Raw genomic sequence first — 21,910 nt, 5'->3', positions numbered from 1 at the left:
GACGCCCAGCAAACAGACAATTTTTTTTTGTGGCTGTAATTTATAGGTGGTTTTGAGAAAATCGGTCATCATATTTCATACAGTTGAAGAAGTCATCGTTCACATTCAAAATGTGTTTCTACCCCTACAGAGGCATGGTTTATGGCAAGAGTCTAGGGTGCTACCCGATCTAGACGCCCAGCAAACGGACAATGTCCCTGCCCTGACCTACCCTGACGGGGCTGCTGAAGATCTGGAGGTTGAGGAGGTGGATAGAGAAAGTGACAAGAAGGAGAAGAAGAAGAAGAAAAAGAAGAAGAGGAAAGAGAAGAAGAAGAAGAAAGGAAAGGGAGAAGAAGGTAGGAAGAAATATATGTAGTTGATAAATAAAAGTTTTTGTTACAAGGTTCTCTGAATATTGACATCTTCCCATGTCTGAGTGTTGTGTTATTCAGCTTCTAACCTGCAGCACAACTTGCAGCTAGATAACCCCCCCCCCCCCCAATTTTTTTAAAGATAATTTGTTTATTTGTTTATTCTGATAAATCCTCTCCCTGTTCAGAGTTTAGGGTTGTTTATTGTTCACACCCTGAACAAAATACTTCAAAAACGTTTTTTTTTCCTCCTATTTTTGATAGTATATTGACAATTAAGATGTGCATTTATTCTATTTTATGTAAATCCACCCTGAAAAATAAGAGCAATGGAATTCAAAATGACTCATGAGTGACCTCCATTGTTTCTTCTAAAGGTGGAGCAAAAGCGGAGGTTCTTCTCTCGACAGATGATGAGGAGCAGCTAGAAGTGCAAGATACAGAACTCCAGGTATCTCTAGGGTCTGCTGAAGATGATCTATCGCAGCTGGAGGATCCACCGTAAGATTTCTTCATTCTTATATTGAAAATGACCTTGTTAAAATATTTTTCTCCATTTCAGCGATGGGAATTTGAGATAACCTTCATTATTTTGATGGTTTCTTAACTATTTCCCCCCTCTCTCTCTCTCTCTCTCTCTCTCTCTCTCTCTTCCCCCTCCCTCTCTTTCTCTATTCCCCCTCCCTCTCTGTTTCTCTGTTGTTTTAAGTGACAGAACCTCCAAGCTACGGGACATAGATAGATAGATACAATGTAGATAGATAGATAGACAGACAGACAGACAGATAGATAGATAGGCAGATAAACCAGGCCTGATTAAAAAAAAACGATTTAAATCAGTTTCCTGATTTTTTTAAATTTTTCCTGATTTTTTCCTGATTATTTTTTTACCAATTTTTGTTTTCCTTCCCTATTTTTCCCCCAATTTTCCCAATTTTGTCTCAATTTTTCTTACTCGAAAGAGGGGAATGTTGTTAGATGCCATTTTTTCCCCGCTGATCTTTTTTTTTTTTTTTTACTTGAGGGGGGCGTGGTTGAGGGGAAAACAAAATTATTTTTTTTTTTTTAGTGCTCACTATCACCCCTGAGATAAACAGACAGACAGATAGACAGAAAGACAAACAGACAGATAGATAGACAGACATGCAGACAGATAGACAGGCAGACAGATAGATAGACAGACAGACAGATAGATAGTTAGATAGATAGACAAACAGATAGACAGATAGATAGTTAGATAGATAGACAAACAGATAGACAGATAGACAGATAGATAGTTAGATAAATAGACAGACAGATAGACAGACAGATAGACAGACAGACAGATAGATAGTTAGATATATAGACAGACAGACAGATAGACAGACAGATAGACAGACAGATAGACAGACAGACAGGCATATAGACAGACAGATAGACAGACAGATAGATAGATAGACAGACAGATAGACAGACATATAGACAAACAGACAGGCAGATAGACAGACAGACAGGCAGATAGACAGACAGATAGACAGACAGATAGATAGATAGACAGACAGATAGACAGACAGATAGACAGACAGGCATATAGACAGACAGATGGACAGACAGATAGATAGACAGACAGACAGACAGACAGATAGATAGTTAGATAGATAGACAAACAGACAGATAGACAGACAGATAGACAGACAGGCATATAGACAGACAGGCATATAGACAGACAGGCAGATAGACAGACAGACATATAGACAGACAGACAGACATATAGACGCAATATACTGATGCAAAAGGATGTTTTTCCCGGTCACATCTGTCATGTATTGCTCTTAATTTTTAGACTTTTTCTCTTTTCTCTTACCCATTTAGGCATTGGTATGATCCTGCAGTCAATTTCTACCGCAACATGATAGATCCGATGTACAGCGCTGTCACCGATGTCTATGTCTTCATCTTCGGCATACAGTTCATCTGTTTCCTCATCATTGCTCTCTTCTCATATGCATTTGGGGTAAGAAGAAAGGATTACCAGAAAATGAACAGTGTGGTGTAGAGATTTGAAAGTGTCATATATAAAACATTTGAAATTTAATGAAACAGTATGTTCACAAGTGACTTAACTTTAGCTGTCTTATTTTTATATTTATTTGTGTGTGTGTGTATATATATATATATATATATATATATATATACTATACTTTTTATATATCCTTGTGTGAGATTATTATCTTTTGTAATTATATATTTAACTTCTCAGTATAGTATAGTATAGTATAGTATGTATTAAATCTATTAACCCCCTCTCGGGTATGAGAGTACAACAAAGAGAAAACATACTATTACACATACATTCTAAGTATGCATCAAGTAGACAAACATTGTATACTGGTAAACAAATTTTTTAATAATTTTTTTTTGCAAGAATAGACTGTATTCTGAAAACGTTAGAACAAGATAATACAGTCCTATTACTCTTACATTCTATCATCTTCAGAATGCAGTAGTTCATGAACTCTAACATTGCTATAGGGAGCTTTTTTTTTTCATTACAAGAATGTTGTTAAATTAATTATCTCAATCTGATTTCAGGAGGAGCAGGCAACCAGCGACGTCGCCCAGCTCATCAGCTCCAACACAATCCCCATCAGCTTCCTTCTCCTTCTCCTTAGCATGTTTGTTATCATCGTCATCGACCGTGCTATTTATCTCTGCAAGAACGTCAAGGCCAAGTTCATCTACCTGGTCGTTCTTGTCATTGCTGTCCATGTGTGGCTCTTCTTTATTCTGCCTGCATATAACAACAAGTAAGTACATATAATGTTGGTAACTTAACCTTTAAAGGTATAAACCAGTTTTTGGAAATGCCCCCCTCTCAAAAAATGAAATGGAAGCTCTTATTACCAATCATGTGAAAGAATATGTTTTGGCTAATACGTGATGATACAAATACAAACCACCTACTAATTGATATATTTGGTAAATTATCATATCTATCCGGCCTGGATAGATATCGCGTAGTCCCATATACATCTTTCTGTGTACAGTGCTTGTAACTTTACCAAGACTGGGCCAAATTTCTTATCATTTTGATGATTCTAAAACCTTGCAGTACACACCAATACTTATATGCTAGATGATCAACCTTTTCTGATCGATTCCACAACGTTTCTTTCACAATGCAATCGCATGACCAGAACTGGTCTATACCTTTAAATTTCAGGAAGAAATGGATTTTCTTGATGTACATGTGCATACATAAATGAGAAGCATGAGGTGATAGTTTACGTTTCAACCTAGGTTTAGTAGATATTGGTGAAAATGGGACAGACTATTTGAGGAAAAGGAAATTGTTAAAGGTATTACAAAGTTTTTTGGAAATTTTGAAAAACGGGTGAATAGTGAATCTTTACAATTTTGATATATTTGTCCTCCTGTTTTTACCCCTTCACTTTTCCCCAGGCCTTTCGTGGATAACAATCCTGCACAGGTTTGGTATTTCTTCATCTGCATCTACTTTGGTCTATCGGCGTATCAGATTACATCCGGTTATCCTACAAGAATCCTGGGGAATTTCCTCTGCAAAAACTACAATCTGGTCAGCTTGATTCTCTTCTATGGGTAAGCTTTATTTCATCACAACCATTCTGCGTACATTAATTGGACTAAGTCCTGATTTTATTGAAATTGTAGATATCTACACAAGGACAACCCTGTTATACTATTGACAAAAAACTACCGGTACATATATGCACAATTTCTAAGTAATGGCAAATTTTGCCTTTATACTTCCTTGGGTATTTCACGTAAAGTTAGAAATAGCATTTGATTTTGAAAGTTTAAAAGGCAGTTATAATAAGATTGTTTTACTTTTAATGCCAGTTCATGAAATATTGCAGAAAATACAAGCAGCTGGCATTTTAGCCTCCTAGGTTTTAATAACAGAGAGGGGGAAAAAATAATACAGATGACCTACTTTTTAAAACTTTTGCACAACATGAATATTTGTATGGTCAGTCTCAAGGTTATTGACCTGGATTTGATTTCTTGTTGTTAAATAACAGAAAGGTGTATTTCACACTATAAGAATGTCTGTAGTTGATTTTAACCCAGTTAGAACAATAGAAAAATTGATCCACGTAGATTTCATGGGAAAGTATTTCCTGTGATAAATTTCTATGTTGATTTCAATCCAGATGAAACAAAAGAGAAATTGTTTACTTTGTAGGTTTCATTTGAGAAAGATCTTGTTGTAGATTACCTGTCAATCATCTTGGTATGAATAAAAATGAAATTATTTGGTGTTAATTTTTTTATGATGGAAAAGAACCGGTAAAGACCATAGCAAGTTTACCTGACGTTCATTTTTGAAATCGTAAGACGCAATTTTTTATAGATCTTCTAGTGGTTCCAATAAATGAGTTTTATTTCAAATGTGACATTGATTTGTGTTAAACTTTAGAAGTTCAACTGGAAGTTTAGTATTTCCAAACCTTATTCAACTTATAACCTACTATGGTTTATAAAGCATTTGTATTAAACTAGCCAAATCATCATTTATATGTACATGTCATTTTCTTCCAAACCTGATATTAAACACTGTCTGGATTCCAGCATTGTATGTTCTTTTATTCTGCTTGCATATTGTGCAAGCTAAGACATTATGCCCACATCTTATTAATTAATTAAATCATCACTTCATGCAAAACTGAACATTGGTACTTGTTATTTGTATCTAGATGGCGCGTGATTCCATTCCTGACTGAGCTGCGTACCCTAATGGACTGGATCTGGACTGATACCACCCTCTCTCTCAGTCACTGGCTGCAGGTGGAAGACATCTATGCTAATGTCTACCCAATCAAGTGCTTCAGGAACAGAGAGGTGGTGAGTAAAATGGAGGGAGAGAGAGAGAGAGTGGGGAAGAGAGGGAGAGTGAGAGAGAGGAAGAGAGTGAGAGAGTGAGACAGACAGACAGACAGGCAGAGAGACAGAGATAGAGTCAGAGTCAGAGACATAGACAGAATCAGAGAGAGCGGGGAAGTGAGGGATGAAAGAGCAAGAGCAAAGTGGACTAGTAAAAAGAGAAAGATAAATCAAAGGGGAAAGAGGGGGAGAAGAGAGAGAGAGAGAGAGCAAGAGAAAGAGAACATGAAAATGAAAGGAATAGAGAAAGATAGAAAGCTGAGAGAGAGAGAGAGAGAGAGAGAGAGGTGGACAGTAAAACAAAGGAGAACGGGTAGATCTAAACAGACAGTAGCGTCAATGTGAGAGTAAGAGCACTTTTTTTTGTTGTCCCGGTTGTGGCGGGAGTTTTTTTCATAAACCGGGAGATTCTACATCGAAGCGGGAGAGCGGGAGGAAAGGCGTGCTGGCGGGAGTCTCCCGCTACGAGCTATTGGGACGGTGGGAGAATGAGCGTGGAGGCGTGAGACTCCCTCCAAATGTGGGAGGGTTGACAGCCCTGAGATAATGTACATTCACTGTGTTTTCACTTTCTCAATATATATACCAGTATACATATTTAGATATATGTCATTTAACCCACTACAAGAGTTACCAGTTCTAGAGGTTTAATAACCCTCTTTAAAAGACAGGGTAAACCTTTGTGGCATTTTGTTTTTAATATCTAATTTCATTTTATTTTTATTTCATTTTTGAGAGAGAGAGAGAGAGAGAGTGAGAGAAAAGAAAATTATTGATGTTCCGATTTATATCACATTCACTTATCAAAACTCTCTCTCTCTACCGTAGGCCTACCCTGTTCCCCGAGGCACCAAGACACCGTGGTTTATCAAGTATGGAGTAGGAGGAGGCATGTTGATTGCTCTCATCTTTGTTCTCTGGTTCCCTCTCATCCTCATCTCGTTAGCGAACACCACCAGCGTCATGAACAAGCCCACTTCAATGTCGGTTGAAATCAGCTTTGGTGGATTTGAGGTACGTAGAATAAAAAAAAGAAGTCTCCTTTTCTTCCCCTTTTTTTTTCTAGTCCTTAAAGGCCCACTGTACTGCTTAACGCTACCTGCGCCCTCTATATAGCAAACAATGCCAAATCGGTGCCTGTTGGTCCCCCATGATCCTCTTTTTCTTATGTTAATTGAGAACCGAGTTGATGAGATAGCCACCTGTCAGTGACCTTGCTGGGTGGTCTAATCCTCCCTGGCCAAACTAGTACAAACAGGCTTTAAAAGAGTATGAATATTACGAGGACACCTACATTGGTGAAAGTTGACATTAAGTGACAAAGATTGTGACTAGATCTGAATATCAGACCTGACCCACCTTTAAAATAATACAACACTAAATGTTACGGCACTTTTCTCTGGCAGTTAACACATAACAACCGTCTATGTATTGGTGTACTCTACTGTTTCGAGTCACTTTTTTTGCTCTTTTTAACAAACAAAAATCTAATCTGTTTCTTCATTTTTATGTTATCCTCTTTTTCTGTTTTTGTTTACATGTCATAATGTTTTTCTGTCACATGGTGCTTCACTCCTTTCTACTGTCATTTTATAGGTTTTTTTCTGTGATCATTTATGTGTGATGAATGTGATCATGTGAATTAAGCAACATAATTATATAACTTCATCTAAGTGGCAATGAAATTCTCAGAGACATCCTGGAATAAAGCCTATCTGCACTAGTTCGGCCAGGAGGGATTAGACCTCCCTGCATGGTCACTGACAGGTGGTTATCTCATCAGATCAGCTCTCAATTAACATAAGATTAACATAAAAAAGGGGACCATGGGGGACCAATGGTCACCGTTTAGGCATTATTTGCTATATAGAGGGCACAAGTAGCTATAAGTAGTGCAGTGGGGCTTTAAACCATGGGGAAGAGATACAGGTGTAGACCAAGAATTGGGATGGTGTCAGACTTAATAGATGACAAAACATGTGATGGGATAATGAAGAAGGCTCAAGATGGAGGGATTGGAACAAAAACCCTAACCAAATGGTCAAGCTCGCTATCCATAAGGACCGCTTTTCATAAGGACCGCTATCCATAACGCGTGACAAACTGAATAGCAGTCCTTTATGAATAGCGGCCCTTATAAATAGCGAGCAAACCATAGACAATTTACCTCGCTATTCATAAGGACCGCCATTCATAAGGACCGCTATTCATAAGGTCCGCTATCCATAACGCGTGACAAAATGAATCGCGGTCTTTCATAAATAGCGGTCCTTATAAATAGCGAGCAGACCCCAACCAAATGGCTCTGGTATGTTGACGTGCCTTTGACAGAACCCCTGGGAGAGAGAGAGAGAGAGAGAGAGAGAGAGAGAGAGAGATTTCTAAACTTAATGGTATCTAATGTCTTTCCTTTCCTCAGCCCATCTTCAAAATGAGTGCTCAGACAGGAGACTTGAACATGATTGATGCCACTGCTTGGGATGATCTCAATAAAGAGTTTGCGAAGGACTTGGTAAGGCCTCTTCATATTCCATTCCACCTTTGCAACTGAATCTGAAAACCAATTCATCAGACAAAATAATACAGATATATTGTAGAGATAATCAACTGCGAGCAAAGTAGTAGTAAATAATGGCTGCTATGAGAGACAGTTGTTTTTATACGCTCAAGGGGAGGTTACATTGGGCTATATCCCGAGGCGTGCCGAGGGGTGATAGCACGATGTAACCTCCCCGAGAGCCTATAAAAACAACTATGCCTCGAACATTAAAGCAGTCATAGCTAAATCTACAAACCTTGTGTCAGATGTATATTTCTGTTTCATTATTGTGTGGAATTTTCCCAAAGAGATGATTCTAATGTGTATATAAATACATTTGTTGGTCAGTTTTGACATAGGGATTGTATTCAGTGAGTGGTAGGCAAGAGGAATTAGTTCCAAAGTATGTTAAAGGGATCGTTTAACAATGGTAAATCTGAGATACACGGTCCTACATGTTATCAGTGTCTGTGATATGGTGTAACATTGAAGCCCTAAAAAAATCGCGCTTCAAAATGATCAAGAAGTGCCTCAAAAAAGTAAAAATCTTTGAGTGACCGGTTATACCATACTCGTTTTCCCCAATAGACTGTAGTGTTATGAAAACCGTCAGGCGAACAGTTTTCAAAATTTGTAATTCCAATCATAAATATCTTGATGATCAGACAGGCGATCGGCTTGTAAAATTCATGGGGTTCCTGACTGACCTAAAGGTTTATAATTATCATTGCATCATGAGCTAAATCCAGAATTTTATTTCAGAATCTGGGACAAAGTTACCGGATCCCTTTAAATGATGAGTGTGTGATCTCTTGAAGAAATTTTATAGTAGCCTATAAGTACCATTTTCAGAGGTTTATATATGAACCCATTGTCTACATGTACATGATCTTGGTGCTTGTATTTAGCCTAGGGAAAGAGAGTTCATTAGCCAACAGCTAGTTAAAGTTGACTTGATTGAGTTGAAGAGGTCATGGAGTTTTATGAAAGATCATTGCCAAAAAGCATGCATATGAATATCCATGATACTCCCTACATTTCATTGGTTCTTAGAAGTTGTTTGCTGTCATTTCCGCATATATCTGTATCCTTTGTTCAGAATGCGAGATCCTTCCTAGACGGATATCGTCAAGAGGACGTTTGGACTGCTGCCATCAGTGGCAACTCAACAGGAACGTGGGACATCAGTCCACCGAGTAGACAGAACCTGATCACAAGCCTTCAGTCAAATGATGACCTATATATCTCCTTCAAGTATTCCTTCACCAGGTAATGATGCAGTTAATGAGGGTTAATTAGTCGCCTCATTTGAGGTGAAATCTTGAAGTAAAAAATGAATATATGTAAGCACTCTCTACCCTAGATTAGAAGCATTATCATGAATATTTTCCACGTGTATATGAATAAGTTTGGACCGATTTAAAAAACTGTTGCCAAAATACATAATATTTTGCTTTGCAATCATTCCAAGAAGACCCTTTTGTGATCTGAAACTTTTTTAAATTGTAAACAAGATGGCTGTTTTTGCGGCAAGAAACTAGCAAATGCAGAAATGTAGTGTCAATTTTGCATGAAACTCTTATCAAATTGTACCATGCATAAAATTTGCAAAAGTTTCATGCACACAAAGTTTCTGATTAACAGTGTATAAATCAAAATGTGGGTAGTTGTGTTTACTTTTTTTTAAATCTCAGTATTACACAATTTTTCATACAATAACATAGGATAATTTCTGTAGTCCAAATCTCCCAGAAGTGTCATTGCCATTATAAAATAGTACTTGTTCTCTGTTTAGTATAAAAATATCCCTATCATAGAAGAATGTGTAATTTATAGTTATGCTAGAAGTTAAACAATCAAAGATTTATTTTATTTTTTATTCCTTCCTGACAGGCATGGTGGGGCTGAAAAGAAACCAGGGTTAAACGATAAAAATCCGTCTGACAAATCTGAAAATACTCTGAAAAGTGTTTTGTAGGTAGTTGATGTTGCCATACCAGTAACGTGGCTGTTTCTATCGTCAACTGTGACACGCTGTTTGTCTGTTTGTCCAAATGGACAATAATTACTTTGTGATTTTATTGTAAAGACTGAATTTCTTGACATGATAACACTTTTGACGCATGTCCGCCTGTTGATATACTCTGGTCAGTACCTGAAACAATTAGATTTCTCTCTCTCTTTTTTCTTCGCATATCATCAGGTTCGTTTCTATCTGACCTTTGTTTGTGTAAGAACGTTTACATGTATGAGCATGCATTGGAAGGTTTTATCATTTTGGGTAGCTTTAAAGAAAACCGAAGTGCTTGCAAAGGTGCGGAACTGATTTGTTTCTGTATATCTAGCTGTCAGATATGCAACTCTAATCTCAATTAAGATTTGTCCTTTCTTTCAGGAGATGCTGCCTGTGAAGAATACATTTTTATGATTTACACTTACTCTGTCTCAATCACATTAGCATGAATACATGTTTTTTATATATATATATATATATATATATATATATTGTATTTAAATAAAAGTTGAATCGATTTCAATTACACATTCAATGAATTTGATTGAATTATGAAGGTTTAAATGCATCTGAAATACTGAATGTCTTTAAAGTGACTCGGTAACATTGTTGAAGGTTGATGAAAAAATTGCTTAATTTTTGTATAAAATGTTAATTACTATATTCCTTCTACTGTACTAACCCTCTGACATGCAAACAATCCTGAAAAAAATCTCAAACCACAAAGATATCTATGGTTTACTTTGAAGGCGTCGATGTACGACACCATTTAACAGTGATTAACAGTAAATTCTCCCAACCATTTTTGAATTTTCCCGTCCGTTTTCCATGAAAAAAGGACATAAAACAGGCTATAAATAATCTGTCAACACTTAAATATCTGGAATGGAATGTAGAGCCATTTTATTGCTTCCTGACGATTTACATGCACCTAATATGTAATTAAATTGTAATAACATAGTTGGGAGAATTAAGGAATCGATCAGTTCAGTTTTTCCCAATTTGTACCATTTGGTCCGTTTTTAATCAAATTTTCAGATTATCTTTAATTATACTTCTAGCATTGAATTCACTACCTTAGCACCACTATCTCTCATCTAAACTATGTTACCAAGTCCCTTTAAGGCTTTTCTTATGAATCTATCAATTTCTGTTACATTTGAATAAAGAAATACAAATTTGTATTGATGCACAGGTATCGTTGTGATAGCATTATGTCAAATCATAGGATGACTCACTCTACCATTCATATTTGATATTGCAAGATTTAGGAATGCAAATACTTTTTTAATTCAGTTCAATTATGTTTATTATAATATACAAAGTGAAATTCCAAGGCCTAATGTTTTGCAATGTTAAAAATAGAAATAAAATAGGAACATCAATTTCAGACAGAGATCTTATGCTCATTTACACTATATATCTGGCCCTTGAAAGAATTATCTGCACCGGTATACACCGATTCGGGCGACTTCTGGTGGAAGTGCGCCCTCATAAGGTGACGCCATAACTGGGGGGCGTCTGACTGCAGCTAATAGAATCGATCGCTCAACGGGTATGCTATACCTATACCGAACCTCGCCCAGGCCGGCCAGGGTCGCTGCTCCGCTAGCTAGTAACCGCTCTTGAGCTCTCTGTACTGTCAGCTGGATCGGAGAAGCCCCCCAGTTATAGCGCCGCCACCGGCGGGCAGGTACATAAAACCCCCAAACCGAATCGGTGTATATACTTCCTATTTTTCAGTGCCGGAGCACTTACTGGACAGTAAATCATCTTGTTTTTCTTTGAATAAATTTTTTTATAGAATGATTTTTGATCTGCGATCTTCTCTTTCCTTTCAGGATTACTAGTAACACCGGAGTCACACCGACGGTAGAGAACAACCGTGATGTAAAACTGACGGAAGAATATGATGAATTCAAAAATCAACTGATTGAACAGCTTCAGTTCTATTCATCTGCGCCAGGGTGAGATAACAAAGAAATCAATCATGCAGTTTAATATAGTTCTTATATTTTTATTACATTTAAAGTGGAACTCCATTCTGATATTAGATTGGTTTTGATAGCAGATAATCAGTCAAAGTTTGAGCAAAATATGATTAAAAGAAAGTTCTGATTTTATAAATTTGTAATCAATCAAACACAAAATTAGTGCATTTTCAACCAAAATTTATGAAACATGTCATTATGATGATATAAAATCATTAGAATTCTTCACATTAATTCTGACTAATTCTGAATTCTGACCAGAATATGGTTATGGTCATAGGTCTCACCAATCTCAACCTCATTGTTCAGAATTCAAATAAATATATAAATAAATTAACTTAAAAAGGGGAAGTTTTATTATTTACATGAACATCATATCCCCTTCGATATCAAGCGTGACATTCTTTGATTAATGATGGGTCGTCTTTAATTTTCTTTCCTACTAACCTGCAGTGTGTTGGAGAATTTCATTCCATCGTACATCAAGGTGCCTGCCATGTCCAGCCCTGAGCCAGTCACCGTATTACTTGACAGTGAGTGCAGTGTTCTTATCAAGTTTGTCAGATTGAATGTGTGCTCAAAACTATGTTTTTTGGTGGTATAATTGCATCAGAAAGTAATATTAAACCTGGAAATGTATGCAATGATTCTAAACCCTGTGGCAGCATAAGCCTTTACAATCCATCTACATCAAATTATGGAAGGATGTTTTAAAGCCCCACTGCACTACTTATAGCTTCTTGCGCCCTCTATATAGCAAACAATGCCTAAGCGGTGACCATTGGTCCCCCATGGTCCCCTTTTAAAAAATGTTAACTGAGAGCTGATTTGATGAGAAAACCACCTATCAGTGACCATGCAGGGAGGTCTAATCCCTCCTGGCCAAACTAGTGCAGACAGGCTTTAAATAGCAATGATGTGTTTGCAGTCATACATCATAGGAAAGGTTGCTTTGAGTTATGCAATACAAGAAAATAAACATTACTCAACATTGTATCCCTCCACTCTAAAGGTTTATTTACCTGTAGCACAGTAGACCATGGTGTCCTTGTTTTTACGTTAGTACATGTTCTCACTTATCTGCATGTTATAACATTTTAAACTAGATGGAATTCGACTGCGCGCAGTCGAAAATGATGCCTCCGTCATAGAGCAATTTTACAAACCGAAACGGAAGAAATTTTTCAAATTCAAGTTCAATTGTAATCCATTAACATGTTCTCAGAATATCGTGATTACAAGCAATTTCTCATATACATATATGACCCTTTGATCTTTGACCTCATGACCCTAAAATCTACTCAGTTCATTGGCTCTGCAAGATTTCCTGAGTTAAATAGTAATCCATCTGTCTGTTCTAATGAGAATGCGTCCAAAAGCTATTTTTGCATACATAATGAGCCCATGACCTTTGATCTTATGAACCATTCATTGGCTCTGCAAGATACATAAATGATCTAAGTTTGGCAGGAATCCATCAATCTGTTCTAATGATAATACGATCACAAGCTATTTTTGCATACATAATGAGCCGCATGACCTTGACCTTTACCTCATGACCCCAAAATCTAATCAGTTCATTAGCTCTGCAAGTAACATACATGACCTAAGTTTGGCAAGAATCCATCAATCGGTTCTTGAGATAAGGCGATCACGAGCTGTTTTTGCATACACAATGTGCGCTGTGACCTTTGACCTCGTGACCCCAAAATCTAATCAGTTCATTGGCTTTGCAAGATACATACATGACCAAAGTTTGGCAGGAATCCATCAATCGGTTCTTCAGATAACGCGATCACAAGCTGTTTTTGCATACATAATGAGCCCTGTGACCTTTGACCTTTGACCTCGTGACCCCAAAATCTAATCAGTTCATCAGCTCTGCAAGATACATACATGACCAAAGTTTGGCAGGAATCCATCAATCGGTTGTTCAGAAAACGCGATCACAAGCTGTTTTTGCATACATAATGAGCCCTGTGACCCTTGACCTTTGACCTACGTGCTCCAAAATCTAATCAGATTGTCTTCCTATGGTGATACACACTATCATTAAGTTTGAAGTTTAAATCTCCAGTGGTTCTTGAGATATTATGATAACAATCTCAATGTATGGAATTTCATAAGTTGACCTCTGTGACCCTTGACCTTGTACCTACGTGCTCCAAAATCTAATCAGATCGTCTTCCTATGGTGATACATACTATCCTTAAGTTTGAAGTTTTTACATCTCCAGTGGTTCTTGAGATATCATGATAACAATCTCAATGTATGGAATTTCATAAGTTGACCTCTATGACCCTTGACCTTTGACCTACGTGCTCCAAAATGTAATCAGATTGTTTTCCTATAGTGATACACACTATCACTAAGTTTGAAGTTTAAATCTCCAGTGGTTCTTGAGATATCATGATAACAATCTCAATGTATGGAATTTCATAAGTTGACCTCTGTGACCCTTGACCTTTGACATACGTGCTCCAAAATCTAATCAGATCGTCTTCCTATGGTGATACATACTATCCTTAAGTTTGAAGTTTAAATCTCAAATGGTTCTTGAGATATCGCGCTAACAAACTCAATACAAGGAATTTCATAAGTTGACCTCTGTGACCTGTGACCTTTGACCTACGTACTCCAAAATCTAATCAGATCGTCTTCCTATGGTGATAAATACTATTCCCGAGTCTTAAGTTTAAATCTTAAATGGTTCTTGAGATATTGTGATAACGGTCAAACGGGACGGACGTACGGACGTACGGACGGACAACCCGAAAACATGATGACTCCGGCACCACCTTCGGTGGCGGAGGCATAAAAATTGAAGTGCAGTATGCTTAAAGCAAGCCTGCAGTAAACTGAAGGGATTTACCAAGAATATATCAACAAGCCATTAGAAAAATCTGTATCCATTTTATGGACACGTTTGCTTTGCATGCAAGCAGTGCCTTCTGTTCCAAATGCCCACATACTTCTGGTATTAATAATAATAATAATACAATCAAGATTACTTCAAGAAATATCAATATTACTAATGGAATTAACATTACTTCAATTACCAAGAAAGCAAAATATTACTAACATAACTTAACAAATTATCATTACTTAAATTGACAAGAAGATCAAATATTTCTGACATAACTTAACAAATTAACATTACTTTAATTACCAAGAAGATCAAACGTCACTAACATTCATTGTTCTGTATGCTTTTTCACCATTTTATCTTCTAGGAAAGGGTTATGGCAATGCCTCCTTTCACCTTGAGCAGGGTGAGATCCTAAACTTGAACGGGACCAAGGAATGGTGGGAGGTGGAAGATGGGTTGTCTGACGAAAGTACAATCATCCGGATACTCACATTCAACGATAGGGTAGCCTCGGAACTACTTGCACCGCTCTCAAGCTATGGGTAAGTTTCGGTTTCGGTTTTGGTTTCGGTTGCATCGGTATACTCAGGGTTAACTGTACTTCACCAACGTTTTGATTAGTATGGTCGTGTGTGTGCTATGGAAGGAGAGGTGTTTCACATTTAAAGTTTCTGCTTGAAGACTGTACTGGAGGTAGACATAACTGTTTCCTCCTTGAGTAGGTTCCATTCTGATGCTGTCCTGTGGAAGAATGAGTACTTGTGCACGTCCTTCTTTTGCTGTTCCCTCTAGTCTTTTGTGCCCCCTCTGTTGTTGGTTAGAATGTATGTGTCAACCTTGATTCCCACTTCTCCATTCATGATCTTGTACAAGAGTTGAAGTCTAGCAACCCTCCTTCTATTCTCCAGTGTGTCCCACTCCAAGTTAACTTAGTTTCTGTGGGAGTTGGATTGTTCCTGCATTAACCCTAGAGGAGCAAGAGAATCCAATGGTCAAAGGGGTAATTCTATTAAGCAGAAGTGGGTGTCTTTTTCTTTGTTGAGATGATTTAAAATTTCATTGATGTAACAAAGTGCATCCATTCTTTTTTGTGTGTAAAGGAGAGGGCATCAATATATGGTAATGGAATTGAATTTGGAAGATGTCAAGGTGTTTTTGAGTTGATTATTTGGACATTGGGTGATGGAATTTTGGGCATCGATTCATTTCATCGGGGGTCACTTTGTTTAGTCAGAGTTGTTGAATTGAGTATTCATGATTTGCAGTTGAATGAAGATGCAACTAAAAAATTATTATCATAAATTTATTATAATGTGTTAAAGGGATTGGGTAACTTTGTCTCAGATTGTGAAACAAAATCCTGGATTTAGCTCATGCTGCAATGATAATTGTAAACCTTTAGGTCAGTCAGGAACCCTATGACTTTTACAAGCCGATTATCAAGATATTTATGATTGGAAATCGAAGTCTATTGGAGAAAATGAGTATGGTAAAAACCAGTCACTCAAAGATTTTTACTTTTTTGAGGCACTTCTTGATCATTTTGAAGGGCAATTTTTTAGGGCTTCTATATTACACCGTATCACAGACACTGATAACACGTAGGGCTATGCATCTCAGATTTAATATTGTTAAACGATGCCTTCAAGTAAAATAATTTCAAAACTGATGACCAACCATTAACCAAAGTATGGCTCTCATTCTCTCTCCTGCACAGAATCATCGGTCTCTACGTGTCCCTCGTCCTTGTGATCGGCCGCTTCCTACGCATGTCGTTCAGCGGCCTCTCCTACCAGATCATGTTCAACGAGCTGCCCAACGTGGACCGCATCTTGAAGCTGTGTCTGGACATCTACCTGGTGAGGGAGAGCAACGAGCTGGAGCTGGAGGAGGACCTAACCGCCAAGCTCATCTTCCTCTACCGCTCTCCAGAGACACTCATCAAAGTCACCAAGTGGAAGACTGATTGATGAGAGAGAGGGAGAGAGAGAGAGAGAGAGAGAAGAGACAGAGAGAGAAATGAAGAGGAGCAAATTGGACATTGAAAGAGTAGAGATAATGGTGGATCAACTTTTGTGGAGCAAAATGGATATTAAGAGAGGAGATCATTTTTGATCAAGTTTTTAGATGATGAGTTAGGAGGAGATGGATGAGGGTGAGAGAGGATGCAAGATGTAAGGGACTTATAAAGGGGGTGTAAGAAAAGGGAGGAAGAGAGAGGAGGGAGAGGGAGAGAGAGAGAGGGAGAGAGAGAGAGAGAGAGAGAAGGAAATAACATAGGTGAGTTGTAGGAAAAAGGGGTAGAATTTTCAGTTAAAGCATAGTACAGAATGATTTTAGTTGTTCACTATCGATATAACATTAAAGCTAAACTTTAGTACTGGTAATGCGATTGCATTGTGAAAGAAAAGGTGTGAAAGGATCAGAAACAGTTGATCATGTAGCATGTAAGTATTGGTGTGCACTGCAAGGTTCTGGAGTCATCAAAATCATAATAAATTTGACCGAGTCTTGGTAAAGTAACAAACACTCACATAGAAAGCTATATATGGGACAACACACATCGTGTCGGGGATGGTACTACCTTGGTTTCCTTGTCTTTCTATGCTCATTACTCAGCCAGTATACATTTTCTTCCAAAATTGTTTGGCACATGTCATTTATTTGTAATCTTGAACATTCAGTGTAAGTTTCGTTTGATTCTGTGAGAATTAATTTTTTTTTTTTACCAGTACTGGAGTTTATCTTTAAGAGGATAATAATGCAGTGGGCCATGTACTATATAATTCATACTGGACATAAATGCCTGATAAATGCCTGCATTCTTTACTTGATGATGTTTTAGCTCATTTTTTGTCCATTGGACTACCATCTTGTGGGACAACCCAGGAGACTGCTGGTCCAAGAGACCAAAAAAGTCTATCTTGTGAATCTTCTTAAAATTTGTGAGATTGACATGGTCGGTTCAGCGGGTGTAGCCTATGGTCTTGGCAACCATCACTTAGCATGGAGTTACCTAAATGCTAGGACTAATCTATCTTAATTAATCTGAGCTGAAGCCTCTAGGCTGGGCTTTTTTACTAGGAAACTTAATGGGGTGTACAACCTTTAAATAACTCTGTATGTAATTTTTTTTAGATACATATTTACATATAGTAACGTTATATAGTGTCCTAATACTCATTAAGGTGCTGTAAAGCAGGTGAAGGGAATTGTATACAAAAATTAGACTAGATTGAAAAGAAACTGCAATTTTTACCCATTTTTACCCGAATGCACTGGTTAAAGCTAAAGACCAGTTATGGTCATGCGATTGCATTGTGAAAGAAACATTGTGAAATCGATCAGAAAAGGTTGATCATCTAGCATAGATGTACTGCAAGGTTCTGGAATCATCAAAATGATAAGAAATTTGGTCAAGTCTTCATAAAGTTAGAATCACTGTACACAGAAAGATGTATATGGGACTACACACACGTGCGCGACACGTGCATTTGTATCTCTCAACAGGCGAGAGATACACTAATTTACCAAATATATCAATTAGTAGGCGGTTTCCCGTCAACATTTTTATCATCATGTATTATTCAAAACATATTCTTTCACATGATTGGTAATAAGAGCTTGCATTTCATTTTTTGAATTTTGGGCGTTTCCAATACTGGTCTTTACCTTTAAGGAGTGTGATCAAAACTATGCCCTCTTGATGTGCTGTGAGAGTTTGGTTAATTCGGCACCAATTTTAAATGAGTTTTAAATTATTATTGGCACATATTGCTAATAGATGTGAGCTATGAAAGAGAGAATATATCCGTACTTTGATGTGTGAAAATGAATCTAGGTTTGCATGCAAATGTTTGTATCATTTTGTCGCCACTAAACCGTGAAAAGGACACTAGCTATAAACTTCATTGTATTTGTAGTCTTGTTGATTTTCAACTGTAAAGTTGATATGTGCTCTGATAGTTTCAAATGTTTGGTATACATGCGTCTAAAAAGGAAAGTGGATCTGAAATTATGAGCAAAGAAGCACACAACCGGTACATACATATAGTTGCACTTGGTCAATGCTTTATAACTACAATTTTTCTAATGAGAAATATTACTGTTTTTCTACAGTTAACTCAAAATCATATTTACAATATGAAATAGTTACTTTGTCCCTTTTCAATGTTACCGATCATAGATTTTAGCCTCTCTCTTTGCTATGTAAAATAACGAATTGGTGATGTAAATCGAAAGTTTTTCATGAGCAATTTCAACTCGATCAGGACAAAGTTGTAAATATCTTTTTTACACTATTGAATACATCTTGAAAGTACTGTATCTATTTTCTCACTCTGTGTATTGATGTTGCTTGTTGTTTTAGATGCAAAATAGCATTGCTTAGGCATGCCATGTACATACTGTTGATATTGTTCATCATTTATTTACAATATCATGGATGTCAAAGTAAACAATATACTCTCCACCACTCCGCTGTTAAGTAATAGATACTTCATTGAAAAGAGAGTTAGAAATGCATTTTGTGTGTGGAATTTGTCATGTACGCAATTTGATGATAAGTTTCCTTCAGATACATTTTTGCAAACATGGTATCTCTTTCAACAGTGGCATTGCTAGCTCCGTGGTAAAGTTTTTTTTTAACTGGAAATTTCAACAAGACAAGCTTTTGATAATTATTGCAATAGCAAAGGCAATACAGTGGGTAATCATGTCACAAATTATCATCCACCTGCATTTATCAATTTATATGGATTGATTAGAGAAATTCACCAAATACATATTTCTTTTTGTTATATTAAGTACAAGTGGCAACTTAATTGTACATTCATTTGCTCCTACCGGTATTTGGAAAATATGAATATGTAACATACACTGATTTTATATACTTTCAGGGATCTGAAATAAAAGAAGAATTTTTCATTTTTGTTTCTTGTTTGAATGAATGCATGGCTATGTTTGGAAGTGGATTGCCGTGAGAAGATGAGATGCAGTTCTGTGCTGTGATTGGTGAAAGGAGGATGCAGAAGTCTAGACCTAGCTTCTGTTGGTTTGCGACATTGAAGTGATTCCCGGTATGCTTTGGAGTTGTCTTTGTTCTGTGGTTGTGTTTAGATTTTCCATCGTAGTAGAGATTGTTGACATGTTTATGTGGTTTATGATGTAACTTTGTTTTAGTTTTCATAGTAGCATACACGGTGTCTAGTTTTTATGTCCTAATTGTGCAATTATTCTTTCTTTTCTTGATTTTATGTATGAGGGAAATGGGTCATTCTGAGCTCTGAATACCTTGTTTCATTTTCATATAAAGATGATTAAATCTGGTCATTATACTGTGGTGCATTCAGTTTCATGTATGATATATAAAATGTGTTTGGATAATTTGTTCACATTATCTTAACATCTTCCATCTTACAAAAAAGCAATTAGGTTGTAAGGATGACATTGGGGAATTCAGAAACGATGTTACTTACACGATCTTATTTTTATTGGAAAAATTCAATTAATCAACTCTAAAAGTAAATTTGTTGCAGTAGTTTATATTTCTGTTTTTAAGCCGTTAATTTTAAACTTGTGATAGTGAATCTGAATGATGTGGTGAAGAATATAATTCATCTGACCTTTGTTTTTATTCTTATGCTGAAAACTAATTTTCTGTTGTTAAAATTCAAGCTCTTTATTTAGACTGCCATTATTTTGGGGATTTTTATTGGTGACATTTTATTCCATATTGCTTTTGCTTGCTTTTTGTTGTTTAATTTCATGTTTTCTTTCATAACCTTTTTTTTTTTGGTCCGTGTTCATTTCAATCTTCATCAGTGCATCTGAAAATCAACATTCCTGTTTGTCCTTTAAATCAAAGATTTTTTTTTTCTCACCAAAGATGGTACCGGTAAATTTATTGCTTTAAACTGTGTGGAGTATGTCAATAGAATCCTTAGACAAGTGACATACCGGTAATATCCATAAATACCAAAAATAAATCACAATTCTGTCTCTTTCCTTTATTAGCACACATTCCCTGAGTATGTCATGTATTGTGTATATTTAGGACCCACTTCTGAGTAAAGCAATTATATCACCTTTTTAAAACATGTTTTGTATTTTTCAATGATATATTTGTTCTGTTACTTTATTCTCCCCTTTTATTTATACCAGTACTCCCATTTTATTGTATTTTTCTAAATGCATATTTGTTTTATTTAGCTGAAGGATTGTATCTTGTCATAACCAAATTATGAACTTCTATTATTGGTTTATATCTGTTAATTTCATCACTATGACATTTCCCATCTTTATGTTTTTAATATTAAAGCAATTTCTGACATCGATTTTTATTTCTATTTGTATGTTTAACCTGACTGGGTTTAAAATGAAATTTAGGAAATAATCAAATGCCACATGTACTCTAACTTTAATTTTGCATGTGAAACTTTTTTATCTGCTGTCTACATGGATTGGAAATATTTGTTATTTGTACTGTCTTGTCAAAATGTTGAGTGATGTATTCTCAAAATGACAATGAAAATAAATTTTACACTGAAACTGTAAATTGTTCACGAGTCTCTTAGAATGTTGTTTGAAAGTATGTGTTAAGGGTAACATATATAAATACATGTACGTGTCTTTTGCCTTTTATAGTCTTCACCCCTTTTCAATCTCTCCCTTTCTCTCTCTCTCTCTCTTTCTGTCTGCACCTTCCAAACTTTTCTTTTACCCCATTGTTTCCTCGTTCTTAATATTCCTGTCTTCCTTCTGTCGCATTTCTCTTTATCTCTCTCATTTTCTCCTATTCCTCTTGTATGTTCTCTTTATTGTCCCATCTATCTCTCGCCATATTGTGTCCCTCACAGAACCCAGGATCTTATCTTCTTTCTCCAGCTTCCACTTGATATCCTGTCTATTACTTTCTCTAGTACATGTATCTCCCTATATTCTTCTTTTTTCTTCTTTCGCTTCTTTTTCTTCTTCTTCTTCTTCTTCTTCTTCTTCTACGTCTTCTCCTTTTTCTTCTTCTATGTCTTCTTCTTTTCCTTTTTTTTTTCCTTTTTCTCCTTCTTTTCCTCCTTTTTCTCCTTCCTCTTCTCCTTTTTCTGCTTCTTCTGCTTCTCTTTCTACTTCTTATTCTTTGTGTCTTTTTCTTTTTTTTCCTCCTTTTCCTTCTTTTTTTTTTGTTCTTGTTCTTCTCTTTCGTCTCCTTCTTTTTCACCTTTTTCTTCTTTGTTTCTTCTTCTT

At 36.5% G+C, this 21,910-nt stretch overlaps 1 protein-coding gene across 6 annotated transcripts in view; it reads left to right on the top strand.

Annotated features, from left to right (window-relative positions):
* LOC590159 (piezo-type mechanosensitive ion channel component 1) overlaps window positions 1-16,900 on the top strand; it is an 88,642-nt gene extending 71,742 nt beyond the window's left edge. For all 6 annotated transcript variants that reach the window (XM_030975754.1, XM_030975756.1, XM_030975751.1 and 3 more), the window contains 13 exons: window positions 131-338; window positions 731-854; window positions 2,205-2,346; window positions 2,925-3,139; window positions 3,795-3,953; window positions 5,072-5,219; window positions 6,087-6,272; window positions 7,678-7,770; window positions 8,897-9,066; window positions 11,653-11,778; window positions 12,256-12,335; window positions 15,036-15,213; window positions 16,389-16,900. In XM_030975754.1, the coding sequence (XP_030831614.1) occupies window positions 131-338; window positions 731-854; window positions 2,205-2,346; window positions 2,925-3,139; window positions 3,795-3,953; window positions 5,072-5,219; window positions 6,087-6,272; window positions 7,678-7,770; window positions 8,897-9,066; window positions 11,653-11,778; window positions 12,256-12,335; window positions 15,036-15,213; window positions 16,389-16,641 (2,082 nt within the window). In that variant the 3' untranslated portion in view covers window positions 16,642-16,900. The remainder of the gene's footprint in view (window positions 1-130; window positions 339-730; window positions 855-2,204; window positions 2,347-2,924; window positions 3,140-3,794; window positions 3,954-5,071; window positions 5,220-6,086; window positions 6,273-7,677; window positions 7,771-8,896; window positions 9,067-11,652; window positions 11,779-12,255; window positions 12,336-15,035; window positions 15,214-16,388) is intronic.
* The last annotated feature ends 5,010 nt before the right edge of the window (window positions 16,901-21,910 follow it).

Source organism: Strongylocentrotus purpuratus, unplaced genomic scaffold, assembly GCF_000002235.5.
Source record: "Strongylocentrotus purpuratus isolate Spur 01 unplaced genomic scaffold, Spur_5.0 spur5_scaffold_8, whole genome shotgun sequence".
Lineage (NCBI taxonomy): Eukaryota > Metazoa > Echinodermata > Echinoidea > Camarodonta > Strongylocentrotidae > Strongylocentrotus > Strongylocentrotus purpuratus.
The sequence above is the reverse complement of the archived record's forward strand: the minus strand, read 5'-3'. Positions and strand labels throughout refer to the sequence as shown.